Genomic DNA, 27,419 nt, shown 5'->3' on the forward strand with positions numbered 1-27,419 from the left:
CCCATTGTGCTCTTTAAGATCTACATTCAAGCGATTAGGCTTTATAGAAGGCACCGGCTCTGATACCAATTGAAGAGCACACGATTATACTAAGTGGGGGGGTGAATCAGTATAATACCAACTTTGCTTATTTTAAAACTTCTTATCCAAGTAATTGCTTTAATAACTTTGAATGCTGAAATCAATATGAACACAATGACACAAGATTTACATGCAAATCCAATGTGGGAGAAAACCACAACAATAAATGTTTTTTATATCTTTGATCTTTTTACAAAATTGTAGGCTCCAACCTACAAGAGGCTTCAACCTCGATTTACGAGCACCAACCCGTTGGAAGCTACAACTCCCACAGTTCGCAGGCTTCAACCCACTGGAAACCTACTCTCTCTTCTGATGTTAAATCTGAAACTCCACCTTTCATATGGTTGCTTGCTCAACCTGGTGATGGATATAATTAATTCTGAAAATATACTCCCCCTTTTGTCAGCCTTTAACTCTGCAAAAATATGTTTTCTTTTATTTTCCTCTTACTCCCTTAATATTCTGAAAAAATATATATCAGATTTAAAAATCTGAATATATATTTCTTTTTTTAGGCACTTATTTCTCTTTATTCAATCTGCTGACTTATTTTAATTTATAAATGATCATCTCTTACTTATACATCGTATTGTGGCTCTTTAAAGAGTCACGTCTCCTTAAAACAAAAACACTTTATTAAAACATTATATTATAATGATTTGTAATTGGTTATATCTTTAATAGATATTTTGATGAATATGATTTCCATGGGCTCTATTGTCGATTCATGCACTAATTAGAATTCCTTTAATAATAATCGTATTCTTTTCTTTTAAAATTTCATACTAATTTCTGAGATTTTTATCGGGCTCCTTAGTTTAACAATTCACAAAGCTACATGTAGATACGTGTATTTCTACTTCACCTGCTCATGATCTACGTACATGGATTTCCTGCCATCAAGGATTATTGTTCGTACCAATCAAGTTGGAAACTTTATTCTTTGCCACTGTATATGTATATGCAATTAATCACATCTAACCAGTAACTTCAGTCCATTCTGCACATACAGAGAAGTCATGTTCACACAGCCTTCTAATACTCTGCTCAACGGATGACTTACTGGCACATATGCTGACTCTAGCTTTGATTACATCCTTGCCATCCATTCCTGTTCGTTGTACATGTTTTTGTTTATTGAACCTTCACACATTATTATCCATCATATTTTGATTCACCTGTCCTCTCCAACAATATACGGTGATATGTGTGTTCGCAATATAGACTTGCCGTTGACACGTAACCTACGATGTATATGCGACATGATGGTGGTGACTTCAGTTTCAATGCGTTCAGTTTGTACATGAAATTATCTGACTAATATCAACTAATCTTGTGTAATTTCATACTCCAGAATCAACTTCCTCTCTAGGCTCGGTGTCATTAATCTAATCATCTGAACCATACACAGTCGTTTATATGTTCAAGATGTTGACACATGTATCTTTCAACACATCTTGACTTTTATCTATACTGGCTGTATGGAACTGTTGTTAACCTGATATGAATCCATCGTTATTAATGCAATAACAGGACTTCTTATATATATTTCTAGCTATTTCTGCATACTTCGAGATCATTGGCGATAAGGTCTTGATCAGGACTTGTCACTGTTATTGATATTAGAAGGAACCTATTCAGCTGCTTCAAATATTTCTTGGTAGAGTTCTTTATACTATCTCTGTCAACAAATCTTAATGCCTGGATTAGTATATATGCCATTTATATCTATTTATATTAGCCTCGATTGGTATTATTCATTAACTTCAATTTGTAGGTTTCACAGTTGATGATACTAAATGTCTTATCCTCTTTGAAGCCTTTTGACATCAATGACAACATTTCCATCATTACCTTCCGTGATTTATGCAGATACTATAAAGGACAGCACATTATCTCTATTTCAGCAAAGGTCATTGATGAACACTTGAAGGTATGCATTCAACAGCACATGCCTAGAATATTGAGTGAGTGTTTTTTATACTTATGAATCAGATGCAAATATGTATGTTTTTTGCACCCCTAGACTCAGTGACTGAATGTGAAGTGAATTTTCTTTTGAGGAAGGTAGAAAAACTTAACGTAGAATTTAAGGGGTTAATGTGACTTGGTTTATAGTATATACATACATATAACCTATTTCCTTTATGAGACATAACCACGCAGCTGGTAACAAGTTGGAATTTTCACAGTACACTTTTATGTTTAGGTTGCAGTTTGTCAAGCGATACTGATTATGCTGCAATAGTTACCTAACTCTTAACATTAAGACTCGCCAAGGAACTCGAGTAGACAGAAAAGTGCAGACAACAATGAATTGAAGTTTTAAGCTTTCATTGTCCAAAAATTATTAATTTGTACAAGAGGTCTTCCGGATTAAAACTCCTAAGAATATTTTTATTTAGCTCTCTAAATCACACTGTGTGGTCTCATTAAGATGAGTTATGTATTGGGATTATAAATAGAGCTCCTTCTACTGTAAGCTCACAGTATTGGATAGGTTCAGCCCAAAATGAATTTGTAGCCTTCAATTTTAGGTAAGTACAATTTGAATTGTGTCTTGGACCAAAACGCTCAACAAATAATAATGAAAAAGTTCTTTTCAATGCTAGAAGTTTCTTCTCCAACAATCAGCTACATATGCTTTAACATAGATATATTGACAATGATGATTTTTAATGTGTGTGCAATGCTTCTGGGAATCTTAATGTGAGAGTTTTTTGTCTACGTTTTAGATCACACTCTGTGATCCATCATCGAGGTGATCCATCACCAAGGCAAAGAGAGAGCATAAGGAAATGAGAAATACTGAATTGTTTGATGAAGACCAACTAAAAAGAAAGAAGAGAGGAGGGGACACAACCCAATGGGAAAGGAGAGAAAAGTCAATATTCCAAAGACTAAAAAAACAAGTAAAAATGAGCAAAGGATCCAAAAACATAGAAGAGAGAGAGAGAGAGAGAGAGAGAGAATGGCTTAAAATAGGAATAAAAAAGGAGAGAGTAAGAAAGAAATGAAACAATTGAAAAGAAAGGAACAAAATGAAAAACCAACAAAAGCAATCAAGAGAGTGAGAATATATATATATATATAAAGAGGTAAATGAAACAACCATAAAAAGAAGAGAATAATGATAAAGCCAAGAAATAAACAAAAAAATACAAAAGAAAAATAACTAAATAACCTTAAAAGGAACTAACAAACTAAATACAAAAGGTCAAAATTAAATAGCATCAAAAAAAGAAGATGAACCTAAAAGCAAAAATATAAAAATCCAAGGCAATAAATAATTAATAAATCAAAAATTAAAAATATGAGCTATCAAATCAAAAAATAAAACCAAAACATAAAACTACAAAAAGATTCTAAGGAAAGAAGCAAGCCTTTAAAAGGAAAAAAAACATACAAAAATAATAAAACTCAACAAATACAAAAACCTATATGTTAATAAAAACGAATAAAGCAACAAATAATAAATGAATAAATAAAAAACATAAACAAAATACTATATATGCACACCTATACATATGTAAATGAAGGAACAAAAATATGCATTCACAAGGAGGGCAAGAGCAAAAATGAGGGCAAACAAAATGAGAAAAAGAACACTCAAACACATGCTAAAAGCAAGAGAATTAAAAAATTGCCAAAGCCAACTACTCCAACTATAAAAAAAGAAAGAACAGATAACCTCGACACAACAAAAGGTAAGACAAAGATAGCATGTTGAGACTAGAGATGGAACCAAATAGAAACTAAGCAAGGAAGAGGAAAAGGAGGATAAAAGGGGGAATAAAGCAACAAGAAGTGGGGGGGGGGGGATGTGAGAGGAGAGGGGAGGGGACAGGCTAGGATCGGAAGTAACAATGGTCATTGAGGAGAGATAAAAGAGGATGCCACAATGAACTTAAGATCCACCCCTCGTCCTTGTTAAGGTTGGATACCACAATGAATAATGGCCTCCTTGAGCTTCCTCTTGAAGAGATTGTGCTCTTTAGAAAGGATTCGGGTGCTCTCCAAACAGATGTAATTCTTGGTGGAGTACTTTCTAGAGATGAATTAAGTACATTGTGTTTGATGTCAATACCATGTTCTTTGCTGCTCATAATGAAAGAGCAACCCTTCTCACCTATGTAAGGTATACCGCAAGAAATGACTTTGTAGTCTCTAGAGTTAGACAAGATGCCTCTACACTGATTAAGAGGAAGAGTGTAGTTATTCAAGGTGGAGACTCATTTGAAGGCATACTAAAGACCCCATTTTTCAAGAAGTAGAGATTTTGTGAGAGAGACCTCTGACAAAGGGTAGGAAAACAAAGTGGGGACTGAAGTATGGGAAAAAATAAGAATGTGAATGGAAAGGAAACATGAATGGGCCTGATAGAAAGCCCTAGAGATTTGCTTGCTAGAATACCTGTTTAATATGAAGACATGACAATGATGAGTAAGCTCAAGGTTTAATGACGCAAGGAGGAATTTGAATAGCTAGGGCAAGAGGAACACCTTGCTGAGTAAACACAATAGAAGCAAACAACACCAAGGAGAGAAGGAACAACAACACTTTATTGATTCATCAAGTTATCAACATACATGCCTAGCTGTAAAGCCTTCTGGATAATGGCCAAATACAAATATAACTTCTCGATCCACGATCTAGCATCAAATTCGCAATTCCAGAAACATCCTCTTTCAACTCTTTAAGTCTTGCATAACCTAAACCTAAGCACCCCTATTTGTACTTGCTAAAACAATTTACAAAAGATTCTAGATCATTACATAATATAAAGGTCGACCTTAAAATAGTCTGCACACATCCCAAGACAAAATCCTATCATTAAATTCACAATTCAAATTTTAAATACATAAGTCGGCTCAAACTAAGAACCAATCACAGACAAACTCATTCAAAGAAGCAACCAAGCATCAACAAATATCAGGTTCTCTCGACACATGAAGGAACACTTGGCAAAAACTGGAACTTGACACTAATTGGAACTCGGCAGAAACTGGCAGAATGAACAAAAATGAGCATGATTACAAGGTAACCCAAGATGCTCCTACATCATTTAAGTTGTCTCTCATCGCAAATATGGAAGGCTCTCAAGGCGACGTTCTTTAAAATCCCCACTTTTTGGCTATGGTAGTGGCTAGAGCACGAGTGAAGATAAAGGTTCGTATGAGTAACTTTGTGATACACTTAACAACCCAACAAGTGATCAGATTTCTTGATGAGTAAGACGTCACGGAAGGGTAATTGATTGTCCTTTTCAAGCTTCTTGGTAAAAAAGATGAATGGGGAAACACTATTGAGGTGAGAGTGAAACTTATTAAGCTTGTCAAAGCCACACGGCCAACAAATATTGGTGTTGTCAACATAATGCTTCCACCACTTAGGCTTGAGGGTACAAGAGTGCAAGGCAATCTGTTCAAAGTGCTCCATATAAAGGTTGGCTATGACAGGGGATATAGGAGATCTGATAGCTACTCCGTCAATTTGCTCATAGAAAACCCTGAGAAAGAAAAAGAAAGTGAATTTCAAGCGCAACTCTACCAACGAGGCAATCTCGTTACCCACTTTTTGCCTAACAATCTTGATTGATTCAAGAATAGGCACCTTGGTGAAGATGAAGACAACATCAAAACTGACCAAGATATCATTGTCCAATCTAACATCCTTGATAAATTGGATAAAGTGGGAGGAATCTTTGATGAAGGGATTAGATTTCCCCACAAGAGGAAAGATGAAATGAGAAGGGAAAGAGGCCAGTTATTAAGTAGGGGATCTTATGGTGTCAACAATGGGCCTCAATGGGAAGTTGGCCTTCTGAATTTCAAAACCCCATAAATACTTGGAGTGACGCCTTTCAAAAGAAGACACTTTTTTCTAGCATTGTCAAAAGAGGGACACATGATGATAAGTGTGACCTGCTTCAAAACTTTGGAGCAAGGATTATGGGGGAGAATTTTATAATTGCTACAATCTAAGAGGAAGTCAAGCACTTTAGCAGCGTAGACTTGCTTGTACAAAACAATAATGGCTTTGCCTTTGTCTTCTTTGGTGACAACATTGTCATTATTTCTAAAAAGCTTAATCAAGGCATGAATCTCGGCTTTAGTTAAGTTACGCCTAGGAGGCTTGGCCCATCTAAGAGCAGTCACATAGTCTTGCCTCACCTCTTAAGCAACATCAGAAGGGAGAGGGTGGATGATATTCTTGACACCAATGAGAAAGTCAATGTCAGGGATGGCATGAGAAGTAAAAGTGAAATTCAACCAAGGCATGAGATGCTTAAAAGTGAGAGGGTCTAAGCTCACCCTAAAAAGGTTGACCACTAACTTGGACTCCCATTTGATATCCAAGAGGAGGTTGGAAATGGCAGGTTGGGTAGGCATGCATAATGAGACAAAGGTAGAGGAAGGGCAAACTTGAGATCTGAGAGGATAAGTCAGAGGCAATCCCAAAGACGGGAGGAGAAAGGATAAAAAAAGAAACCTACACGTCATAGTGTAAACTAGCCAAAACAACTCCCAAATTGCCAAACATGTAAAGATCACGACAAGAGGTAGGTAAATCCAACTGAGATCGTGGTCGGGCTCGAGGAATCAATACTTAAAAGAAACAATGTCAGAGTCATTAATGTGGGAAATCAAGATCAATTGTTGGGAACAGAAGTCATTCATACTTGACATTACTTGAGGCAAATTGTTGGGAAATCGACGTTGCTTATATATCTCTTGCGTTAGAAGTTTGGACCTAACATGCTACTCTAGAGAATGTGAGTTTGCAGAGGATTGCCACCAATATCAGCCAACCAAAGGGACCCAAGTTGTTGTAGAATGAGTTTGAAACAAGGCAAATTGGCTTGATAAGGAGCAGACAAAGTGCTTGGGTTAAACAAAGAGAGAGGAAGGCAAGCATAGATCAGGTTGGGTGCAAATGAGATGGGAGGATGCAATCTATACAAAGGAAGGGTACATGATGGTTGTCCAATGGCTAGCAATGACTGAGCATGGGTAAAGGGATGAAGGGGGAGAGGAAAGCAAAGGTGTTGAGCCAATAGTATAGAGAGTGAGAGGGGAACCAGGAACGAATTAGGGAGCCTCAATATGTTTGTGTTGCAAGTCTTGAAACTTTTTCATCTCCCTTTTGACGCATTCTTCCTGGTGCCCTACAACTCTAGCATATGATGTAGTATCCAATCATATCCACAAGTCAAGGCAAGCAAACTCTAGATGGAGAGGCAACAATCTTGAATTAAAAAAATTCACAGACCTCCTCCTCGGTTGAATGACATACCTCAAAAGGGCTAAATTAGCTCTAACAAACAATGCACTTGGTATGAAAGTCTCATAGATGGTGACTAATCTTGACTTAGGAGGGAATCAAATGAGAGTCTCAACATCTTTTCAAAAAGGCTAGATATGCACTTTTCTTGTAAAGCTTAATCCTTACAAACTTCAATTGTTTAGATTTAACAAATGCTTCCCTTCTATGAAGGGTGTTAGATCCATCTAGATTTGTCAGGTCCTATATATGCAAGCAGTCCAAAATTTATCAACAACAATTACCATGCATAATGGAATGAGATACCTCAAATATGCTTGAATAATTGAACTTGAAATATTTGTCAAGCTCATTAGTATAGTTGAAAATGGATTGTGATTGCAATACCCATAACAAACACTCTCCATTGCTAAAACTTTGAAGTTGCTACTTTCAAAACTGCCTCCATTATTAAAATTTGAGCGAGTTTGATTTAAAGAACTTGAATGAATGAAAATGCAATCCTGAGTGTACTTTCAAACTCTAGGTTGGGCTTTCCACCATGCTTACTATTATTTTAAAGCTTCTCCACTTTATCTTAATGATACTTAGTTGTCATCCTTATGTACTTAGCCATAGATATTACTGATTAGGGAAGATTTGCAAAAAATGCTTGGCTACCTAGTTCAATTGGGATGGCTCATTTCAATTGACTTTTTTCTTGGAGAAAGTCCCATTGAATAAGAAGACTTCTTTACGACAGTGTGCTTCTAAAATATAGGCAAACAAATCTAGTACATTATGGGGTAGTAGGCTACGGGTAACAACATTTTTGTGACTTTGAATTACAATGTAGCTTGATCATACTTAAGAAATATTGTTGGGTTATATGATTAGTGTATCTTAAATAGATGGAAGAGATGCAAAGATTGTTTAGTATTATGAAGACCATGAAACACCAGCTAGTGTTATACCAATGAGGGATACTAGCACTTTCCAAGTTCCACAATTCTCTTGTTTTGTCTAGTGTAGCAAAGCCTAAGGAGAATCACAGGGTAAGAAGTTGTTCTCCCAACCCAATGACAAAGAAGTTTAACGTTCAATATTGCTCACTCTCATCACTATAACGAGGTTTTCTCTAATATTAACATTGTTATGAATAAGATGAAGGCTACATTGGTCTTAAGTCAATGGCTTGATAACCATTAAGCATTGTTCACTTATCAATATTATGGTAATTGTTCACTTATCAATATTATGGTAATATTTATAGAGGGGCATAACTTCCTTGGGGCCATTGATTGCTAAGGAAACCACAAGCTTGTCAACTATCAATATGAAATGCATATGATTGTCATTGAAGAGATTGGCCTTCAGAATGTGTTGCAAGTTGAGATAGATGTGGCCTATGTATGTAGCACAACAAAGAAGTTGATTGAGGTGGCCTACAAACATATATGGTGGATTTTTTGCAAACAATAATTTGAAGGGCATAGGGAAAATATATTGAATCAAATTGATGGTTCTCTATGTGAGAGATGTGCATTTGTAATTGTAAGGTTTAGGGGTAACTTGCATAACACAATGGCATGGATTCCAAGAGCAAGTGTGTAAAGAAAAGATGATGCCTTAAGGGTTTACCCTTGTCTCTCACAATGGTGTTAGAGAAAGTTCAATCTTTGCCAAATAAGTGTCGCCCTAATTAAACATCTTTGCATGCTTCCTTTGTTCTCGTCCAGAAGGATGGTTTTGAGACTGTGCATAGATTACAAAGCTTTGAACAAGCTCACAACCAAGTGGTCACTCACATTCATCGTTGATTATTTGACAAGGTAATAAGAGCAAGGTACCTCACCAAGCTAGACTTCAAACAATGATACTACAAGATAAGGAGAAAATGACAATCACCACAAGGTATGGTGTGTATGAGTGTCTTTGCATGCCATTTGGGCTGTGCAATACCCTTACTTCTTTTTGTATGTTAATGAACAATGATTTCCGTACATTGTTTGACAAATGTGTGGTTGTCAACTTTGATGCTATCTTAATATATGGTTGGACCTTGGAAGAGCACAAAGTCTTCTTGGTTGAGGTCTTTGAGCTTTTGTGAGAGCACAACCTTTTTGTTAAAAGGGACAACTATTTCTTTGCTCAAATAGGATGCAAGGCCACCTTAGACTAAGGAGAGACACTATGGTGTTATGAGGATAATCAAGTACACAATTTGTAGTGGACTTACAAATTTTAAGTGGGGGAGAATTTAGTGTTTACTAATAGACATACCAATTCTATATCTTGCCTTGCCTTGCACTAATAGACTAACCCAAAGATGAGTGAGTATAATAATTGGATTGTCGAAGTTCCTTTTATGAGGCATTAGAACTGGTGTGAAAGTTGGTTATGATAAACATGGGATGTCAAGTAGTTGGGTACACCTGGTATGTTTTATGTCTTAATACATGTTGTGTAACCAAGCTTTGTGGTAGCTACTAAGGATACCAAGACTACGCATTGGGTGAGTTTAAATTTCCGATGTCCTTGATTGGTTAATATGATTTATGCTTCTACACTTGAGTTCAAATGCATTGCAATCATTTGATGGAGTGTGATGAATACTAGGTAGATAATTTTGAGGACACTCTTGTAACTATATGTGAGTCAAGTAATAAGCAGAGGAAATTCTAAATAGTGACAATAAATTCTTGGATTTTCAATTTTATCTTGTATTACCGAGTTACACAATGTAAATAGTTGAGTAGAGCTTGACTAACTCTTTGTAGAGTATTGAGTAGTTAGACTATGTTGGGATAAGTTGTGTCGAGCATTGGAATGGTTTGTTGCATTAGTACTATGGTTTTTATTGGCGTAGTTGGGTTTTCAACCTTGCATGAAGCAATCTCGAATTTTGGAAAGTGGCTGATTTGTACTTGGGACTACTATAAGTATTTGATTTAAGTTATATCTTAGCATTTTCAGTTAATTTTGACTTGACAAGCTTGCATGGTTGGCTTTGTATATTTCGTACATGATTGTTGTCTTGGTGAGTAAAGAAAAGCTTTATCCCAATGATTGTTATGTTTGTTATATAGTTATATTTGCATTGTTGCACTAACCTAGTGGTGTTTCAGAAGTATGAGGTTGAGATAACTCGTAACTTAAAGAGAAACTGTGTGAAATAAAGACAGTGTTGTTGAGGATCTTAGTTGGGTCCTTGATAGTGTGGCTATTGATAGAAACACTTCGAACTAATTTTGACTGAAGAATTTTTCCAAAGAGGAAAGTAACAAAGATCTTGCACTTGAGTTACCTCTTTATTTTGGACTCTTGCTAAATTTGTTTGGTAAAGGCAATCAAGTCCCTAGCAGCAACACATCTATTAGCTCACAATACTAGTAAGGTAGCTTGACAAATGGACACAAATTGATGCCGATACATTATCTCAATTCTATCTCCAATTTTCACATTCATCAGACATGAGGGTGTTGATGCTTGCATGAGTGCATCTACGACATGCTTGGCAATTGAAGGCTGCTATACAAGTGAAAACAATTCACCTTTGACCTAGCATATTTTGCCTTTAGAAGATCTATGGTGCTGATGATGTTTTTACTATTTCCACTTTTAGATTTTGACGACTAACTTTAGCACAAGCATAGAAAATTGCCATAAATAAACACACCTACCTATAATATAAGGAAGAATTAGTTAAATGTTATTAAAATAATAAATCAAAAGTCAAGTCAAATGTCAAGGATATTTAAAACTGTTCTTATATGTTCTTAAAAAAGATGTAAACTTGAAGTCAATTTAATGAAATACAATAGTCGTGTTATATAATGAGCATATGCTATAATTGATTAATCATCTTTGTTATAGATTTGGTTCATTGGCTTCTTATGTCATATTTTTGTTTTTTTAATGTTTTCCTATATTATTGTCTTGAAGAACTTGTTTCAAGTGTGAATTTCTTTTTCTTCATTTCTTAAAATGCTTGTAAATGTCTTCTACTTAGATATGTTGCTTGATATTGCAATGAAAAGCTAATTATAAACTTGCTCTTCTTGTAGAAAACACATCTTTGAGAATGTGTAAGATTGTAAATATATAAGGGAACATAGGTTCCGCAAGAATTTATTAATGTTATAACCATTATTGCAGAGCACAAGTTCACGATGGAAATGGTTGATTGACCCTGCAAAGCTTCATTGGATGCCACATACAAATCCATTCACAAGGAGACCAAAATAATGCATTTTATCAAAATAAATTGATCTTCAAGTGCAATTATTATGATATATGGTTGATTGATCGTTCATCACACAAATCCATGGAGAAGGTTGGAGAAATAAGTCATCTAGGAGGCCCCAATTTTGGGTGTTGATTTCCCAATAATGTTGAAAATTGTAATATACTCCAGAAACTAAAGTTCTTTTGGTAGTTGAAAATTTTCTTTTAGTTTCATAGATTAGGGTTTTTTTTAAACCTAATTTGCTAATTGTAAAAGATAATTTGAAAAAGAAATTTTAACAAAAGGTAAATTTGATTATTATGTTTAGGATATTATTTATAAGTAATAAGGAAATGTCCATTTTAAGTTGGGAATAAATGATTTAAAACATACAATTTATAAAATGTAAAAGAAAGTTTGCAAAAGGAAATTGATAAACTTATTTGTAGTTTGAAAATTTTTCAAAACTCTAGTTGAGTAAATAATGTGTTGTGTTCTCATAGTAAAAATTGAATTTTAGCATCATATTCAAAACTAAAAATTGGGAAATGCAATAACATTTATATCTTTTATTTACTTGATAATTAGGTGATAATACTTTTATCATTAGGTTGTGAAATATGGATTTTAAACTTGAGATAGGACTAACTAGTATAATGACAAGTGTATAAATTATATAGCATTTTATAACCAAAGGAAATGATCCCATGTCTACAAGAGACTTCTAGAAAGACTCTCAACTCACTAAGGATAACATTTAATATGGAACTAGACTATAATGAAATGAACCTAAATAGAAACTAGTTAGATTATGTGTTTTGTTTAAAACCATATAAGAAACAACCATGTTCATACCAACAAACAATCTTCAATCTTCAGTAATAAAAATTATTATCAAACTGTTTTATTTTTAATGTGAATATGACATGAGAAATGAGTAAAATCTCAATATTTAGTTTACCTTTAGTTCTTTTATTTTATTTAAAAGTAAAAACTTAATGCTAATACATACACGATTCAAATCAAAGACTTGATTTTGATTTACATTATCTAAAATTCAAATGTTTTGTATATCTATGGTAAATTATAAAATATCATAATATAGATTTTACCTTATGGTTCAATGTTTAGATTCATCCTTTGACTATCAATTTAATTAAGGTAAAATGTATTTAGAATATATATGTATTACAAGTTACATGTTAATGTAAAATTTTCTATTGTAACTATGTTGGATGATATCTTGTGTAAATTTCAAGAATTTTCTAGGACATTGATTTCATAAATCATGCCTAATTTGCTCTTGTTGGCTTATTTGAGAAAATAAAATTTGTTGAATTCTAAGTGGGAGATTATATATCTTCAAATTTAGTTCATTATACAATAGTATATTATTATGTATTCTGATGTACATTGGTCATTTTGGTTACTAGTAGGCAAGTCTTTGTTTGTTGTTTTATGTTAGTTATTTTGTAGTTTTAATGTTTTGATTCATTATTTTTATTGGTTGCAATGCATTGGTTGATATATGCAAAGTATTTGCAACTGCATTTTTTCTTCTAGGGATTAATGTTAAAAGCTTAAAAATTTTCAATCAAATCTCAAACTCTTCTTGTGAGTACTTAATCTTTTATCATTATAGGAATTGTACCATCTTAAATTGGAAACACTCCAATACAATGAACGTTTAGCACCCATTTAAGATGATTCTATCATTTATTTGCATTTATCTTTTATTTTTTCTCCATTTAAATAATTAATTTTATCTCATTGGACCTTTTATTAATTTAAAATTAATTACAAGGGCTAGACCTTTTTTTACTTAAATATTTTGTCCTCATTTATTAATAAAATACATTAATATTTAAAATTGATCCTCTCTTACATAATATTTTATCTCCCCTATAAATTAATATTATGTGTCTCTTCTTATTTTATAAATTGGGGTAGACTTTTATTAATTCAAATTAATAATCCTTAATTTACTCCCCAAAGAAATCTCATTTATTGCTCCACTTTAAGATGGGTCTCACCTCATTTTAAAGTTCGAGGCATTTCCACTTTGAGATCTCTATGAAAGGGAGCCTTTTCATTTCATTTGCATATCTCATCCAAGCATTCACAAGATCAACCACTCACACTCGAGCATTTAAGTATTCAAGCAATTCCTCTATTGAAGATCGAGGATTTAAACATTCAAGTAATTGTGGGAGTCATCTTCAAGATCTTCAATCCATCCAAGATCTTTTATTGCATCTTCCACATCCATTGATCTTCATCTTCTTGATCCAAATCAATTGGTGAAGTGAGCACATTACATGCAATTCGAGAGATCCTACTATTGTAAGGTGAATTTATACATTTACTTTACATTTTTGTGATTCAGTTATTTCACTTCAAGGTTAATTTGTAAATTTAGGTTTGACCAATGTGAACTCCCCATCAACAAACAAAAACTATTTTTTTCCAGGTTGCAAATCTCAGATTGATGAAAGGTTGCAGATCTAAGTACCATTTTTGGTGTTTACAGAATTGCAAAATTAGCATCGCACACTATCACCAAGGGTGCATTGTACCCTTGAAGTTTTCATTTTGCCTCTAAAGATTCTATTTTGCCCCCAAAGATTCCAATTCGACCTTGAGTGGCTCTAGGTCGACCTTGATTGCTCCATTTCGATCCTAATTAGGGAGGTTGTACATGATATCTTTGTCGAACGATTTTTGAGTGTTGCTTGTAGTGCAATTTTCATTCCAAATTATGGGCACCAACCCTTTTCGGAGGTTGTTTGATAGTCCATTTTTTAGGTTTTTCACAAGGTATATCATCCCCCCTCTTTCATTTCAATACACTATCATTGCTTTATATCTCAGTGCTACATTGTACATCTCTCTCTTTATACCTTGTGCTACATTGGGTTTCAAGGACTTTTGTATCATTTATCCAACTCTATAACCATTCGATCTTTGTTTGCATTAGTGCTTCTTTATCACTCGGTTGACACTTATCTTCATAGATCTAGTTACCTTAGAGTTGGGATCGAAATGATCATCTCCTTGACTCCCTTTTTGAGTTGTGTAAGTGAGATTTGTGATGAACTTAGGATTTTATATCCTTGTTTCACATTTCCCCCTTAAAAGGAATATTGTGATTTAAATTGTTTGATTACCAATCGTAAGTCTCCCTCAACAACCAAAATTCACTTTCTTTTTTAGTGCTATGAGGTGACTACATACCAGAGCTTCAATGGTGCAGGGGCACCTAGGTGGGCTAAGGAAGACCTAAGGCTCCCTTTGGGATTTTGATGCAGGAGCATCTAGAGGTATAAGGGCAATCCTATGTCACCCAAAAAAATGTACTTAGACTTAGTTTCTGTTTCATGTGTTTTCATTTTTGGACACCCATTTGGGTCAAATAAAGGTTACAACTCTCACAGTTCCACTATCAGTGTGCTAGAAAATCTCGAAAAAATAGGAGCGTGTAATTGGGCCATCATTTTGGTAAACTAGAAGGTGTGAATTGGCCAGATGAATGTAATTGTGATTTATAGCATTCTAGAAAAAGAATCAGGTCAAAAGGCCCCACGGTTTGAAAGTTATTACAGTTTTTTGAGTTTTGGAAACCTCCTAAGAATGCTTCAAAGTCAGGTTAGGGGCATTAAATGACCTCGAAAAGGGCCGAAAAATGGGGAACGAGCGAAGCTAGTCCATTGGGCTATAGAGCGCTTCGAGAGCTTTTCGGAAATGCAAACGGTTCGTCAATCAGAGCTACGGTTCAAAAGTTATGCCTCCCGGAAGTTCGGTTACCGTTTCTGGATTCTTCTAGATTTGCACCGACTTCTAACGCAGCTTCTGGAACCTTCTATTTGGTCGGTGGATGCCTACTAGCACTTTCTAGAATGTATTCCTAGTCCTTAACCCTCCGAGGTCTATTTAAGGAGATTCCTGGCATTGTAAAAGGCAGTTCGGAGGGAGTTTGAGAGGAGGTACTGAAAGGAGAAATTATCTCCACATTTATGCTATTGTAAGCCCTTAGGGCATGTTTTGAAGATTATTTTCTCTGTACTGAATGTACTAGCTTATTTTTCAGTTAATACAATTTTCCTTTTTTGTTGTGTCCATTCTGTTCTTGGCTTGTGTCCCCATCAAGTGGTATCAGAGCTGGTTTTCCTGAATGTGTAGACAGAGTGCCAACTGTGAGGCAGTTTGCACCAGGATTGTGTTGTTGTGGGTTTGAGTTAAAAAGATGCCTCCACGAAGAGAGCGTGGCGGAAGGGCCAGACCTATTAATCCTGAGGAGGTTAGAGCTCTCCAAAGGCAGGTACAAGCATTGCAGGAGGAGCTCCGTAGAGGAGCAACTATGGCCGCAGGTGATGAAAGTGAAGATGACAACGAAGAAGATGAAATTGGACCAGAAGGGGAATTTGACGGGGAAGTTCTGAATCATGCAGAAGAAAGGCTTTTTAGGGCCATTACTAAGTTTGGGAAAAGACCTACAATTGAAGTGGGTGTAGTTTCAGGAAATCTGAAACCAGATGAGTTGATAGATTGGATCAATGAACTGGAAGAATACTTTGAGTATGAGGATATCAGGGACCCAGATAGGGTTAAGTTTGCAAAGGCCATGCCAAAATTTGGTGGCAAGAGGTCCAATTGGAAAGAAACAGAATAGGAAAGGAGAAGATCACAAGATGGGATCGCATGGTGGACAAATTGAAGAAGCAGTTCATTCCTGTGGATTATGAGCTTGATTTGTTTAAGAAGATGCATGGGTTAAAGCAAGCAGGAAGATCAGTCCAAGAATATACAGAGGAATTTTACCGACTCTTGATTAGAGCAGGGCATGCAGAAGCAAATAAGGAGAAGGTTGCTCGTTATATCAGTGGGTTGCAACCTAGCATCCAGGAGGAATTAAGTCTGGTAAGAATGACCAGCGTTGAAGATGCATACCAGTTTTCCCTACGAGTTGAAGAGAAGCTGAATAAAAGGTTTGAAGGAAGACAAAGAGGGCGTGGTCAAGGAGGAAGGGGAAGCGGTAGATCATCTGGAGGTCGCAATGAAACCCAAAAGAAAAATGAAGATGTGGGTACTAGCAGGAACCAGAGGAATGAGGGTTTCAATCGCTCTCATGATAAAGACTTTGGAAATCAGAGAGGAAGAGGTAGAGGACGTGGACAAGGAAGAGGAGGCTTCCGTGGTACCTTTTTCCATTGCAATGAAGAAGGTCATCGTGCCTTTGAATACCCTCAACGACAAGGACAGATAGGAGAGCTGAGGGCCAAGCTAGGGTTGCTCATGTGGATGAGGATGCACAATCATCACATTCAGAGGATGCAGAAACAGGAGAGACCTTGGTAAATGAAAGAGTCCTACTAAGTGGTGAGATTGAGCCAGGACAACGGAGGAGTTTGTTTCGTACCAGATGCAAGTGTGAGGATAAATGTTGTGACGTGATCATTGATGGTGGTAGCACTGATAACTTGGTATCAGAAGAGATGGTCTCTAAGCTAAAGCTCAAGAGGGAGAAACATCCCCGGCCCTATTGGATTGCTTGGGTAAAAGATGATCATAAGGTCCTGGTAAGTGAACAATGTTTAGTGAAATTCAAAATTGGGAGTTACCATGATGAAGTTCTCTGTGATGTTATTTCGATGGATGTTTGTCATCTATTGTTGGGTAGACCATGGCAGTTGTATAGAGATGCAGTACATGATGGACATGCAAACACTTACTCTCTAACAAAGGATGGAGTTCGTCAAAAATTGAAGCCCATGAAAAAGGAAGGTGAAAAGGTATGTAGTAGTGCTAGGATTTGTCTTGTTGATGAAAGGAAGTTTTTAGATGGTATGAAACATCAGCATATGTGCTATGCTTTGATTCCTAGGAAAGATAAAGAAGGTAGTAGTGAAATACCACTTGAAGTTTCAGATTTATTAAGGGAATTTGGAGATATTATCTCTGATAATGTTCCAAATGGATTGCCACCAGTAAAGCAAATCAGTCATCAGATACATTTGATTCTAGGAGCTAGTTTGCCTAACAAGGCTGCTCACAAGATGACTCCTACTGAAACAGAGGAGCTAAATAGACAGGTTCAGGAGCTGTTGAGAAAGGGCTTGATTCAAGAGAGTCTGAGTCCATGTGCAGTACCTACAGTGCTCGCACCAAAGAAGGATGGAGAGTGGAGGATGTGTATAGATTCTCGAGCTATAAATAGGATAACCATCAAGTACTGGTTTCCTTTGCCAAGGATGGATGATCTTATGGACTGCTTGAGTAGAGCTCAGTACTTCACAAAGATAGATCTCAAGAGTGGCTATCATCAAATACGGATTCAAGAAGGAGATGAGTGGAAAACAGCCTTCAAGACCAAGGAGGGTCTTTATAAGTGGTTAGTCATGTCCTTTGGATTGACAAACGCCTCAAGCACCTTCATGCGGTTCATGAATGAGGTACTTAAGAAGTTCTTGGGAAAATTTGTTATTGTCTATTTGGATGATATTTTAATTTTCAGCAAGACTTTGGAAGAACATTTACTGCATATTTGTAGTGTCCTTGAAAGGCTAAGGGAAGAGAAACTATTAATTAATCTGAAGAAGTGTAACTTTGCAAAAAGGGAGTTAGTCTATTTGGGGTTTGTTATATCACCCGAAGGTCTCAAAATGGATCCAGAGAAGGTAAAAGCCATCTTGAAATGGCCTACTCCAAGGTCTGCTACTGAGGTAAGATCATTTCATGGTCTGGTTAGTTTTTACAGGAAGTTTATTAAGAATTTCAGTGGCATATGTGCACCCCTAACTGATACAATCAGAGGGGATAGAAAAGAGTTCAAATGGATTGCAGCAGCTGCAAGAAGTTTTGAATTGCTGAAGAAGAAGGTGACAGAACAACCTATGTTGGCACTTCCAAATTTTAGAAAAGTGTTCCAGGTGGATTGTGATGCTAGTGGCAGCGCTATTGGGGCTGTATTAAGCCAAGAAGGTAAGCCTATTGCATATTTTAGTGAAAAATTGAATGATGCAAAGAAGAAGTATTTTGTTTATGATCAAGAATTCTATGCAATAGTTCAAGCCTTAAAGAAATGGAGGCATTATTTATTGCCAAAGGAATTTGTTTTGTATACTGATCATCAGGCATTACAGTACCTAAATAGCCAAGGTAAATTGAATCAGAGGCATATGAAGTGGGTAGAGTTCTTGCAGAGCTATACATTTGTGTTGAAGCATAGAAGTGGAAAATCTAACAGAGTTGCAGATGCACTAAGTAGGAGATAGTTGTTGCTCACATTAATGCAGGTTGAAGTAGTTGAGTTTGATGAACTCAAGAATTTGTACCCCGAGGATCCTGATTTTGCTGAAGCATGAAAAGCTTGTAAAGAACCTGTTATTGTAGATAGAACCAAGTGGTTAGACTATTTGATTCAGGATGGCATGTTGTTCAAATGTAGTCAATTGTGCATTCCAAGGAGTTCCATGAGGGAAAATTTGATTAAGGAGAAACACAGTGGAGGGATGGCAAGACATTTTGGTCGAGATAAGACCATTGTCATTCTTAGAGAACATTATTTTTGGCCTCAAATTTCACAGGATGTGAAGAAGTTTGTACAGAGTTGCCAAGTTTGTCAAGTTGCCAAGGGGTTTAGTCACAATACTGGCCTATATCAGCCATTGCATGTTCCATCGAGGTCATGGGAGGACATAAGTATGGATTTTATTCTTGGATTGGCAAGGACACAAAGGGGTAATGACTCAGTATTCGTGGTGGTTGATAGGTTCTCCAAAATGGCACATTTCATTCCATGCCACAAAACTCATGATGTTGTCCATATTGCAGACTTGTTTTTCAAAGAGGTGGTAAGACTACATGGTCTTCCAAGGAGTATAGTTTCTGACAGAGATACTAAATTTGTGGGGTATTTCTGGAGGACATTGTGGAAAAAGTTGAGAACAAACTTGAAATTCAGTTCCACGCATCACCCACAAACTGACGGCCAAGCAGAAGTGGTAAACAGAAGTCTAGAAAATTTGTTGAGATGTTTAGTTGGGGATAAGCCCAAGGGATGGGATGTGATTCTACCACAAGTATAGTTTGCTTACAATAACTCTATAAATAGGAGTACTAGAAAATCACCATTCCAAATTGTATATGGAAATAGCCCAAGGACTGCACCAGAGTTGAGGAAGATAGAGCAAGGGGAGAGGACAAGTGTTGAAGCGAAAGAATTTGCTGAACATATCAAGCATCTACATGAGGAGGTTCAAACACACATTACCAAGATGAATCAAGAGTATAAAGCTAGAGCTGATCAAAGGAGAAGACATAAGGAATTCCAAGTAGGGGATCTAGTCATGGTGCACTTACGAAAAGAAAGATTTCTAGCCGGTACTTACAACAAGCTGAAAATGAAGAAATTTGGCCCTTGCAAAATTTTGAAGAAACATGACTCAGGAAATGCATATGAGGTGGAGCTACCAAATGGTATTCACATTTCTCCCATTTTCAACATTGCAGATTTAATAGAGTATCATGATGATGGTGCAGATGAGGAGCTGGTGTTAGAGCCATGTCCGATTCCTGCTTCTAAGGAGGAGATAGAAGACATTCTAGATCATCGTGTGGGTAGGAGTACCAGAAACAAGCAATATGAAGAATATTTGGTCAAATGGAAAGGACGACCGATCGAGGACTCAACTTGGATTTTAGCAGTTGAGGTTTCCCATTTGGGATTTCCTCTACCATTCATAAAGTGACAGGGTCACTTTTCAATCTACCCTGGGTGTCTGATGCAGGAGCATCCAGAGGTATAAGGGCAATCCTATGTCACCCAAAAAAATGTACTTAGACTTAGTTTCTGTTTCATGTGTTTTCATTTTTGGACACCCATTTGGGTCAAATAAAGGTTCCAACTCTCACAGTTCCACTATCAGTGTGCTAGAAAATCTCGAAAAAATAGTAGCATGTAATTGGGCCATCATTTTGGTAAACTAGAAGGTGTGAATTGGCCAGATGAATGTAATTGTGATTTAGAGCATTCCAGAAAAAGAATCAAGTCAAAAGGCCCCACGGTTTGAAAGTTATTGCAGTTTTTCGAGTTTTGGAGACCTCCTAAGAATGCTTCAAAGTCAGGTTAGGGGCATTAAATGACCTCAAAAAGGGTTGAAAAATGGGGGACGAGCAAAGCTTGTCCATAGGGCTATAGAGCGCTTCGAGAGCTTTTCGAAAATGCAAATGGTTCGTCAATCGAAGCTACGGTTCAAAAGTTATGCCTCCCGGAAGTTCGGTTACCATTTCTAAATTCTTCTAGATTTGCACCGACTTCTAACGCAGCTTCTGGAACCTTCTATTTGGTCGGTGGATGCCTACTAGCACTTTCTAGAATGTATTCTTAGTCCTTAACCCTTCAGGGTCTATTTAAGGAGATTCCTAGCATTGTAAAAGGCAGTTTGGAGGGAGTTTGAGAGGAGGTACTGAAAGGAGAAATTATCTCCACATTTATGCTATTGTAAGCCCTTAAGGCATGTTTTGAAGATTATTTTCTCTGTACTGATTGTACTAGCTTATTTTTCAATTAATACAATTTTCCTTTTTTGTTGTGTCCATTATGTTCTTGGCTTGTGTCCCCATCAGATTTTGACTTGTAGTGGTGCTAGCCACACCACTAGGTGAATAAGAGACCTAACCTAGTCATAGGTTGAGGTTAGCTAAGGTGGTTAAGTGTCAAAAGGTCTAAGTTGCTCCTAATTTCTCAATTAGGCTTTTAGTGCATTTTTGTGTTTTGAAGGGTAAAAATGTCAAATAGGGGTTTGAAGGTCCTTATTACATGTTTCCTAACCATGTAAGGGCTTTGGCAAGGTTTGATATCATTTGGAGCAAGTTTGAGAGTCAAATGCTCAAAATTGCTCAAAAATTGTCAATGTTGTCATTGACAACATTAACAACTTTTCTTGCAATCGAGTAACTTTTTAGTTGGAGTCTTGTAACTTTCTGAAGTAGTTGGGATAAGACTTGGGATGTGTTTATAAGGCTATCCTTGATCTTTGTCTAGGTTGGAAGTTTAGAGGAATTGTGGTGTGTACAGACTGTCAACAAGCTAAGAGTTACAGTTTATTGCTTTCAAGTTTTTTGGCACTTTAACAGATTAGATTAAGAATTGTAGTTTCTTAAAGTGTTAGTAGAGATCAATGTGAGATTTTGTTCATTGTTATTTTGTGGTCTTGTGAAGTTCTAGTTGCTTGTAGAAATTGTTTTGGTTTTTGTGTGTCTATTTTTCTGAATACAGTCTTGGAGCAAGATGGGGTCATAACTCCCTCTCCTACCATAGGATCTATATGGCCTCTTGATATATGGGAGGTGACTCCTTGTACATATTGTACAGCAAAGGAGGGCCCTTGGAAAGCAAGGCAATGGTTTTTATGGTGATGCCCTAGGCGAGTCAAAGTTGCATGGCTAGGGATCATAGTTTGTTGCAGAAGTGATAGGAGTGGTTGAATGTGTGTAATACTTCAACCAAAGCATGGAAAGTGTTGAAGGGAGGAGTGGTGAAGCCCCAACTTCAATGGGAGCCTTTGACAAGAGTTCTATGGAGGGCAAAGCCTTCTTGTTTGCAAATAGCCAATAAAACCCTTACAAGTTGGAAACCCTAGACCCCCAAAATCCTTAAGGCCTCTGAAAAGGGTGTCAGGATCTATGATTTGTTTGACCTCTTAATAAGAATTTTTGCAAGTTAATTGAGTTTTACTTCATATGGAGGGCTAATTGCTTGTAGCCCTGTTTCAAACAATTTGAGGAAATCTTGCATAAACTTTGGAACTCAAGTAGGATTTCAAGATTGTTAGTGCTTGTGGACTTTGTGGAGAATCCAAATGCCTTCTTAGGAGCCATCCATCCCTTTGTGGTGTCTTTTGAGGATTTGGAGTTAGTTGAAATGAGGAGAGTAATTGTCCTTACATTGATGTGCACCTAGTTGAATTGCCTAGGACCACATTGTTAGGTTCTTAAGGAAACTAAGGGAAGTTAGCAACCCTATTAGATCAAGTGAGAGACCTAAGGAGACCCTAGAGGAAGCTAGTGAAGGAGTAAGATTGGGTGTCACATCATTCAAACTTTGCAATATTGTTAATACTTAAAAATTGGAATTGGTAGGAAACAATGAAAGTCTTACCTCAAGGGTTGATTAATTTGATGTCAGCCCCAACTTCTTGTTTGCACTTGGAACCATCGAACCGTAGCTTCCACTCCATAATCCTATGATGGTTTAGGCTTGGGTTTAGGTTACCTTAGTTGTAGCTTTATGTTTAGGCATTTTTTTCGGTATAGTTTTATTAGCATCATCTAATGATGTACCTTGTTTTAAAGGAGGTTCCTTATCATTATTAGGAGGAGGATCATTATTGATGTCTTGAGAAACATGGTTTGAATGTTCTTTTTGCTTAACTTCTTCCAACAATTGTTGGAGGGGAGATGGGTCATCTTCTTTAAGAGCATTTATGGTTTCAGTCGCCCAACCTTTTCCCTCAATGTATTCTCTTTTTATCCTTGGTATGTAATTTGTGGGCCCTTCATAAAGATGCAAGCTTCCTCCATCAAAAGGCGTGTTGCTAAATGAACTAAGGACTTCAAGATCATCCATGATTCTAAAATTTGAGTAACTTTATTAACTTCAGTGGGTTGCCCTATTCGTACTAACACTTTAGATGTTGTATCTTTGCAACTAGCACATTGAATTCAAAGTGATGACAATAGCTTGGTAGAAAAAGGATGTTTGGATTTGCATCTTCTCGAAGACATTTCAAATTCTTTGGCATTTTCTATAAACTCTTGGAAAATCTCATCTTTAACATGGAAGCCATGTAAACCAGCACTGAGACTATCATGTTGGGTCTCTTCAACATTAAAGTTCAAGACATGATCTATCTTGTAAGAACCTTGGTCTAATGGTGTAAACAAGACCTCATTCAGAGAATTATATTGTTTAATCATTTTTTTAATTTGGTCCCTATGCCAATTTTAATTTGATTATTCAATCTTTTTCAAGGCAGCCATAGTTGTGTAAAATTAGTGGAGAACCATCCCTTTAATAATTTTGTACCTTCTATGTTGAGAAACATTCCATAGGTCCTGCCGATGTCAATCACGTGTATGTCTACGACATCTTGGATGTGTAGATTGGTTGTCAACTAAATATGTGTGTCTTTAAGAACATATCACTTTTACTCCGATCTTGTTTAATTGGATCGCCACTATGTTGGAAGGCTATGGATTAACCCCTAATCTCTAACAAAAAGACAAATGCATAATGTTGTAATTAGCTCTGGAATTTATCAAACAATTATGCAAATTATTTTCAAAGATCTAAAGACTTAGTAGAAATGGAGACACTTCCACCCTATCCATAAATATGGCCAGGAGGTCCTCTATTGCATTAATATTGGGTGTAGGAGCTTATGTGTTATATGTTGTAGAACTAGGCTTAGATAAGATAAGATAAGATAAATTTATTAATGTCCAACAAGAGACCACAAGGGTATATGGGATTGAAAAGCATACAAGACACAAGGCTGATAGCAGCAAGAGCACCAAACGGTGCCAAGGAAAGATAGAAAACAGGAAAGAAAAATGAGATACAAGAAGAAGCAAGGACTAAGGGTCCTTCCTCGGTAAAAAGAAGCCAAGCACCAAAGGGTAAGAACTAGGGCGAGCAGGTGCCCTAAATTGCCATCGAGAAAAGTTGGGAGGGTGTCCCTGATGAGTATAACAACTACGAGGTGTCACAAATCTAGAGTGGCTAGTGATGGTGGTATTGGAAGGCCGCTTTGTCCCCTGTGTAGGAGACGAGGGAGACAAGAAAGCAGTGATTAGTTGAACAGGGGTCACCCTCTGTGGGAATGAGAGTTGTAAGGTGTGGTCATGGCGCTACATATTCTCTCTGAGGTACAGTGCAAGGCATCTCTGGTTCATATAGCTGAAAAAGGTTGTGAGGGAGCTACACTCCCTAAATAAGCAAGAGAATCTCCCATGAATCTCATGGTAGGCGAGACAATGAAAAATGAAATGGGTCTTTGTCTCGATCGTACCCAAGGTACACAAGTAACAAGTCTGGTCCTCTTTGTCCATGTGGTGATTTGTCTGAATCCTAAGCTAGTGGGGAGCCAACCCTTAAGGAGCCCAAAGAGATACATAAGGCATGACACCAATGCCAAGATAAGTAGCTAGGGGGCACAATAATATCGTCTCTAATAACCATAGAGTGATCAAAATATAATAGTAAAGCTTCTCACTAACTATGGTAGCTTTGTACATATCAAGCATTAAGATATTCACCTTGGTCCCTTTCAGCTCTTCAATTGCATTGTACTTTTCATAGGACCATGCATGATTTTTCAATATCATTGGTGTATTTTGAAAGGTTTGGGTAGCATTTCATGATGCTTTAATAGGCATTGGATTATTGTTGGCTCAACAATCATGAGGAGTGAGGTGTAATTTGAGATGGATACCATCTGTAAGAGTCTTTATACTTCTCAAATTGTATGTTTTGTGGTTATCACTTCGGAGTGCATGTTTCTTTGAATATTCAGGTTTATTTTCTAGTTGAAACAGAAACATAAATTTCTCTTGGTTATTTTTAGAACTCTCTTCTCCCATTAATATATTATATGATTTGAAGACCATAGCATTGAATTGTATGGGAGCTTCCTATGTATTTTGTGAATGTTGATTTGAATTATCAGTATTTCTATACTCCTTGCCATTTTGTCGAACACTTATTATACTTGCAAAGTTTACATTAGTAGGCTCATTAACATTAGCTTTGTCAGTGAGTGTGCTTCCCCTATTAGGTTTGGTGTTCGAAGTTTAATTTTGTCGTGATGCTCCAAATATTTTATCATGTGAATTATTGTTATTGTTTCCATTATTGTTATAACAATTGTAATTTTGGTTCGAGGATAATTATTCTGAAAACAAACTATCTTTGATGACCACCTTGGTTTGGAAATGCATTCAACTTCATCATGTGAGTTTGTCAGACAATTGAGATAAGTCATTTTCATGGCATCAAGTTTGGAGACCAAGTTGTTATCAGGTTTGGTTGGTAGCATAATTTGTTATTCAAATAATGTTATTTTATAATATTCATAATCAAGATAAGTGATAGCTAGTAGTGGGGCATCGTGTTGACAAATAGGGATGGGGTTCAACAAAGGCGTATGATTTGTCAAAGGCTAATTGATTGCTAAATACTGATTTGAAAAAACAATATTACCTAAGGCAAGTGGAGTACCAAACTTTCCTCCACCTTGAGGATCCATTTCACAAGTGAACATGATGGTTTCAATGTAAACCTTTTTCTAAGGAAAAAATATACCTAGGTGGAACCCTTTTCAAGAAAATCAAAGAGGATTTAAGGCCTTAAGTTAAACCTAAGTAGCAATTGCCTCAGGACTGGTACAAGGAATCCCAAGATTCTGATGCATCTTATGGAAATAATGGTTAAACATGGCAATAGTCTAAGTATGCTTCTTCCTACTAGTATTGAATTGATGGTGCAAAGTAAAAAAAACAAAAAGAACTTGAATTGATTCAAGAATTTAGTCTCAAATTCCACCTAGATGGAGATAGATTTGCACAACAATTCAGATACTAGTTATATATAAACTTGCCAAATCTACATTAAAAAAAAAAAGCCAATGACATCTTTGTGTGTAATCTACTCGTGATTGCATATTTCTTTGAAGGCATAGATGTCCTCCACTATTGCTCATGATTCTCCATACACAAAGTAAGTACAAAACTTTTTAGGACTCTTCAATAATTTTTGAAGTTGATCAATCAAGTTAAATGGGGAACTTTGAGCTTAAACAAACAAGGCCATTGGACTTGGACGTGGGCTTTGACTATCCATAGTCTTTATAGAAGTGATAGGTGAAGGTTGTGAAGATGGAATCTAGGTATGTTGAAACTATTATCCTTGGAAGAAAAGTGGAGGTGATAAGGAACTTCCCTTGGAAATTCCTTTATTGTTGCGGGGTTTGCAAAAATGTCCAAGGAATTCTTCCTTGTTTGGTGATGATCTTAGTACTCGCTTAAACTTCCTAGGGGGGGGAGATTCACTATTTTCCATCCTTACTTTTTAAGTGCCCTCCTTCTAGCACCAGTTTTCTTGAGCATCTTACGATATGAGACAGTGACATAAATTTAATCCAAATTCCTCTCTCAAAAGAATAATAGATCTATTCTCAAGGTTCTTTTAGGTGTTTGTCAACCACTTGGATAATTCTATTGAAGACTAATGTGATTGTTCACAAGAAGGCCTTTGTTGATTCAACAAAATATTCTAAGGCTCCAAAAAGTAACAGTGATACCATTTTTTGTTTTTATCTTTTATGATAAAATGCAAATCTATCAATGCAAAATTAGTCTATCTCTTAGAATGAATTCCTATTTTAACCAATTCTTCAAAGAAAGCATAAAGAAGTTAGGGTAACAAGAATTTAAGCTAATTGCTAAAATTGAAACCTAATTGGATGTAAGTTATCATAGAACCATCTTGTGACTTAAACCATAAGGAAAATGAAGAAAAGTGACAAGCAAGAAGAAAATCACATTCTATACTTCGCAGACGCAACCACCATTGAAAATTATGAAGACATGTGATGTATCAAAATTCATCAACTCGTGAAGCTATAGTAGATGTATGCACACATGAGACAAGTTTATCTTAATGCACTAGTAAACAATCTTCCCAATCATTAGTCACAACAAGATAATTAAGACAATAATTAACTCTAAAATTAAAAATCGTAGACATTAATCACAAGAAGCACAATTGGCTCTTTGAAATTCATAA

At 36.3% G+C, this 27,419-nt stretch overlaps 1 protein-coding gene across 5 annotated transcripts in view; it reads left to right on the forward strand.

Annotated features, from left to right (window-relative positions):
* The window catches only part of LOC149571189 (histone acetyltransferase of the MYST family 1-like), a 256,088-nt gene extending 244,135 nt beyond the window's left edge, over positions 1–11,953 (forward strand). For 3 of the 5 annotated variants that reach the window (XR_016359776.1, XM_089812762.1, XM_089812764.1), the window contains 2 exons: positions 1,957–2,017; positions 11,506–11,953. Coding sequence is in view for 4 of the 5 variants with exons in the window: in XM_089812762.1 (XP_089668888.1) it covers positions 1,957–2,017; positions 11,506–11,595 (151 nt within the window). In the remaining variant the exon portion in view is untranslated. Of the gene's footprint in view, positions 1–1,956; positions 2,018–2,293; positions 2,434–11,505 lie in introns of those variants that run through there. The other 2 variants (XM_089812763.1, XM_089812765.1) reach the window with 2 other exon arrangements.
* Positions 11,954–27,419: the final 15,466 nt, after the last annotated feature.

This window comes from Cupressus sempervirens, chromosome 2 (assembly GCF_028749045.1).
Source record: "Cupressus sempervirens isolate cs-2001-9-10 chromosome 2, ASM2874904v1, whole genome shotgun sequence".
Classification (NCBI taxonomy): domain Eukaryota; kingdom Viridiplantae; phylum Streptophyta; class Pinopsida; order Cupressales; family Cupressaceae; genus Cupressus; species Cupressus sempervirens.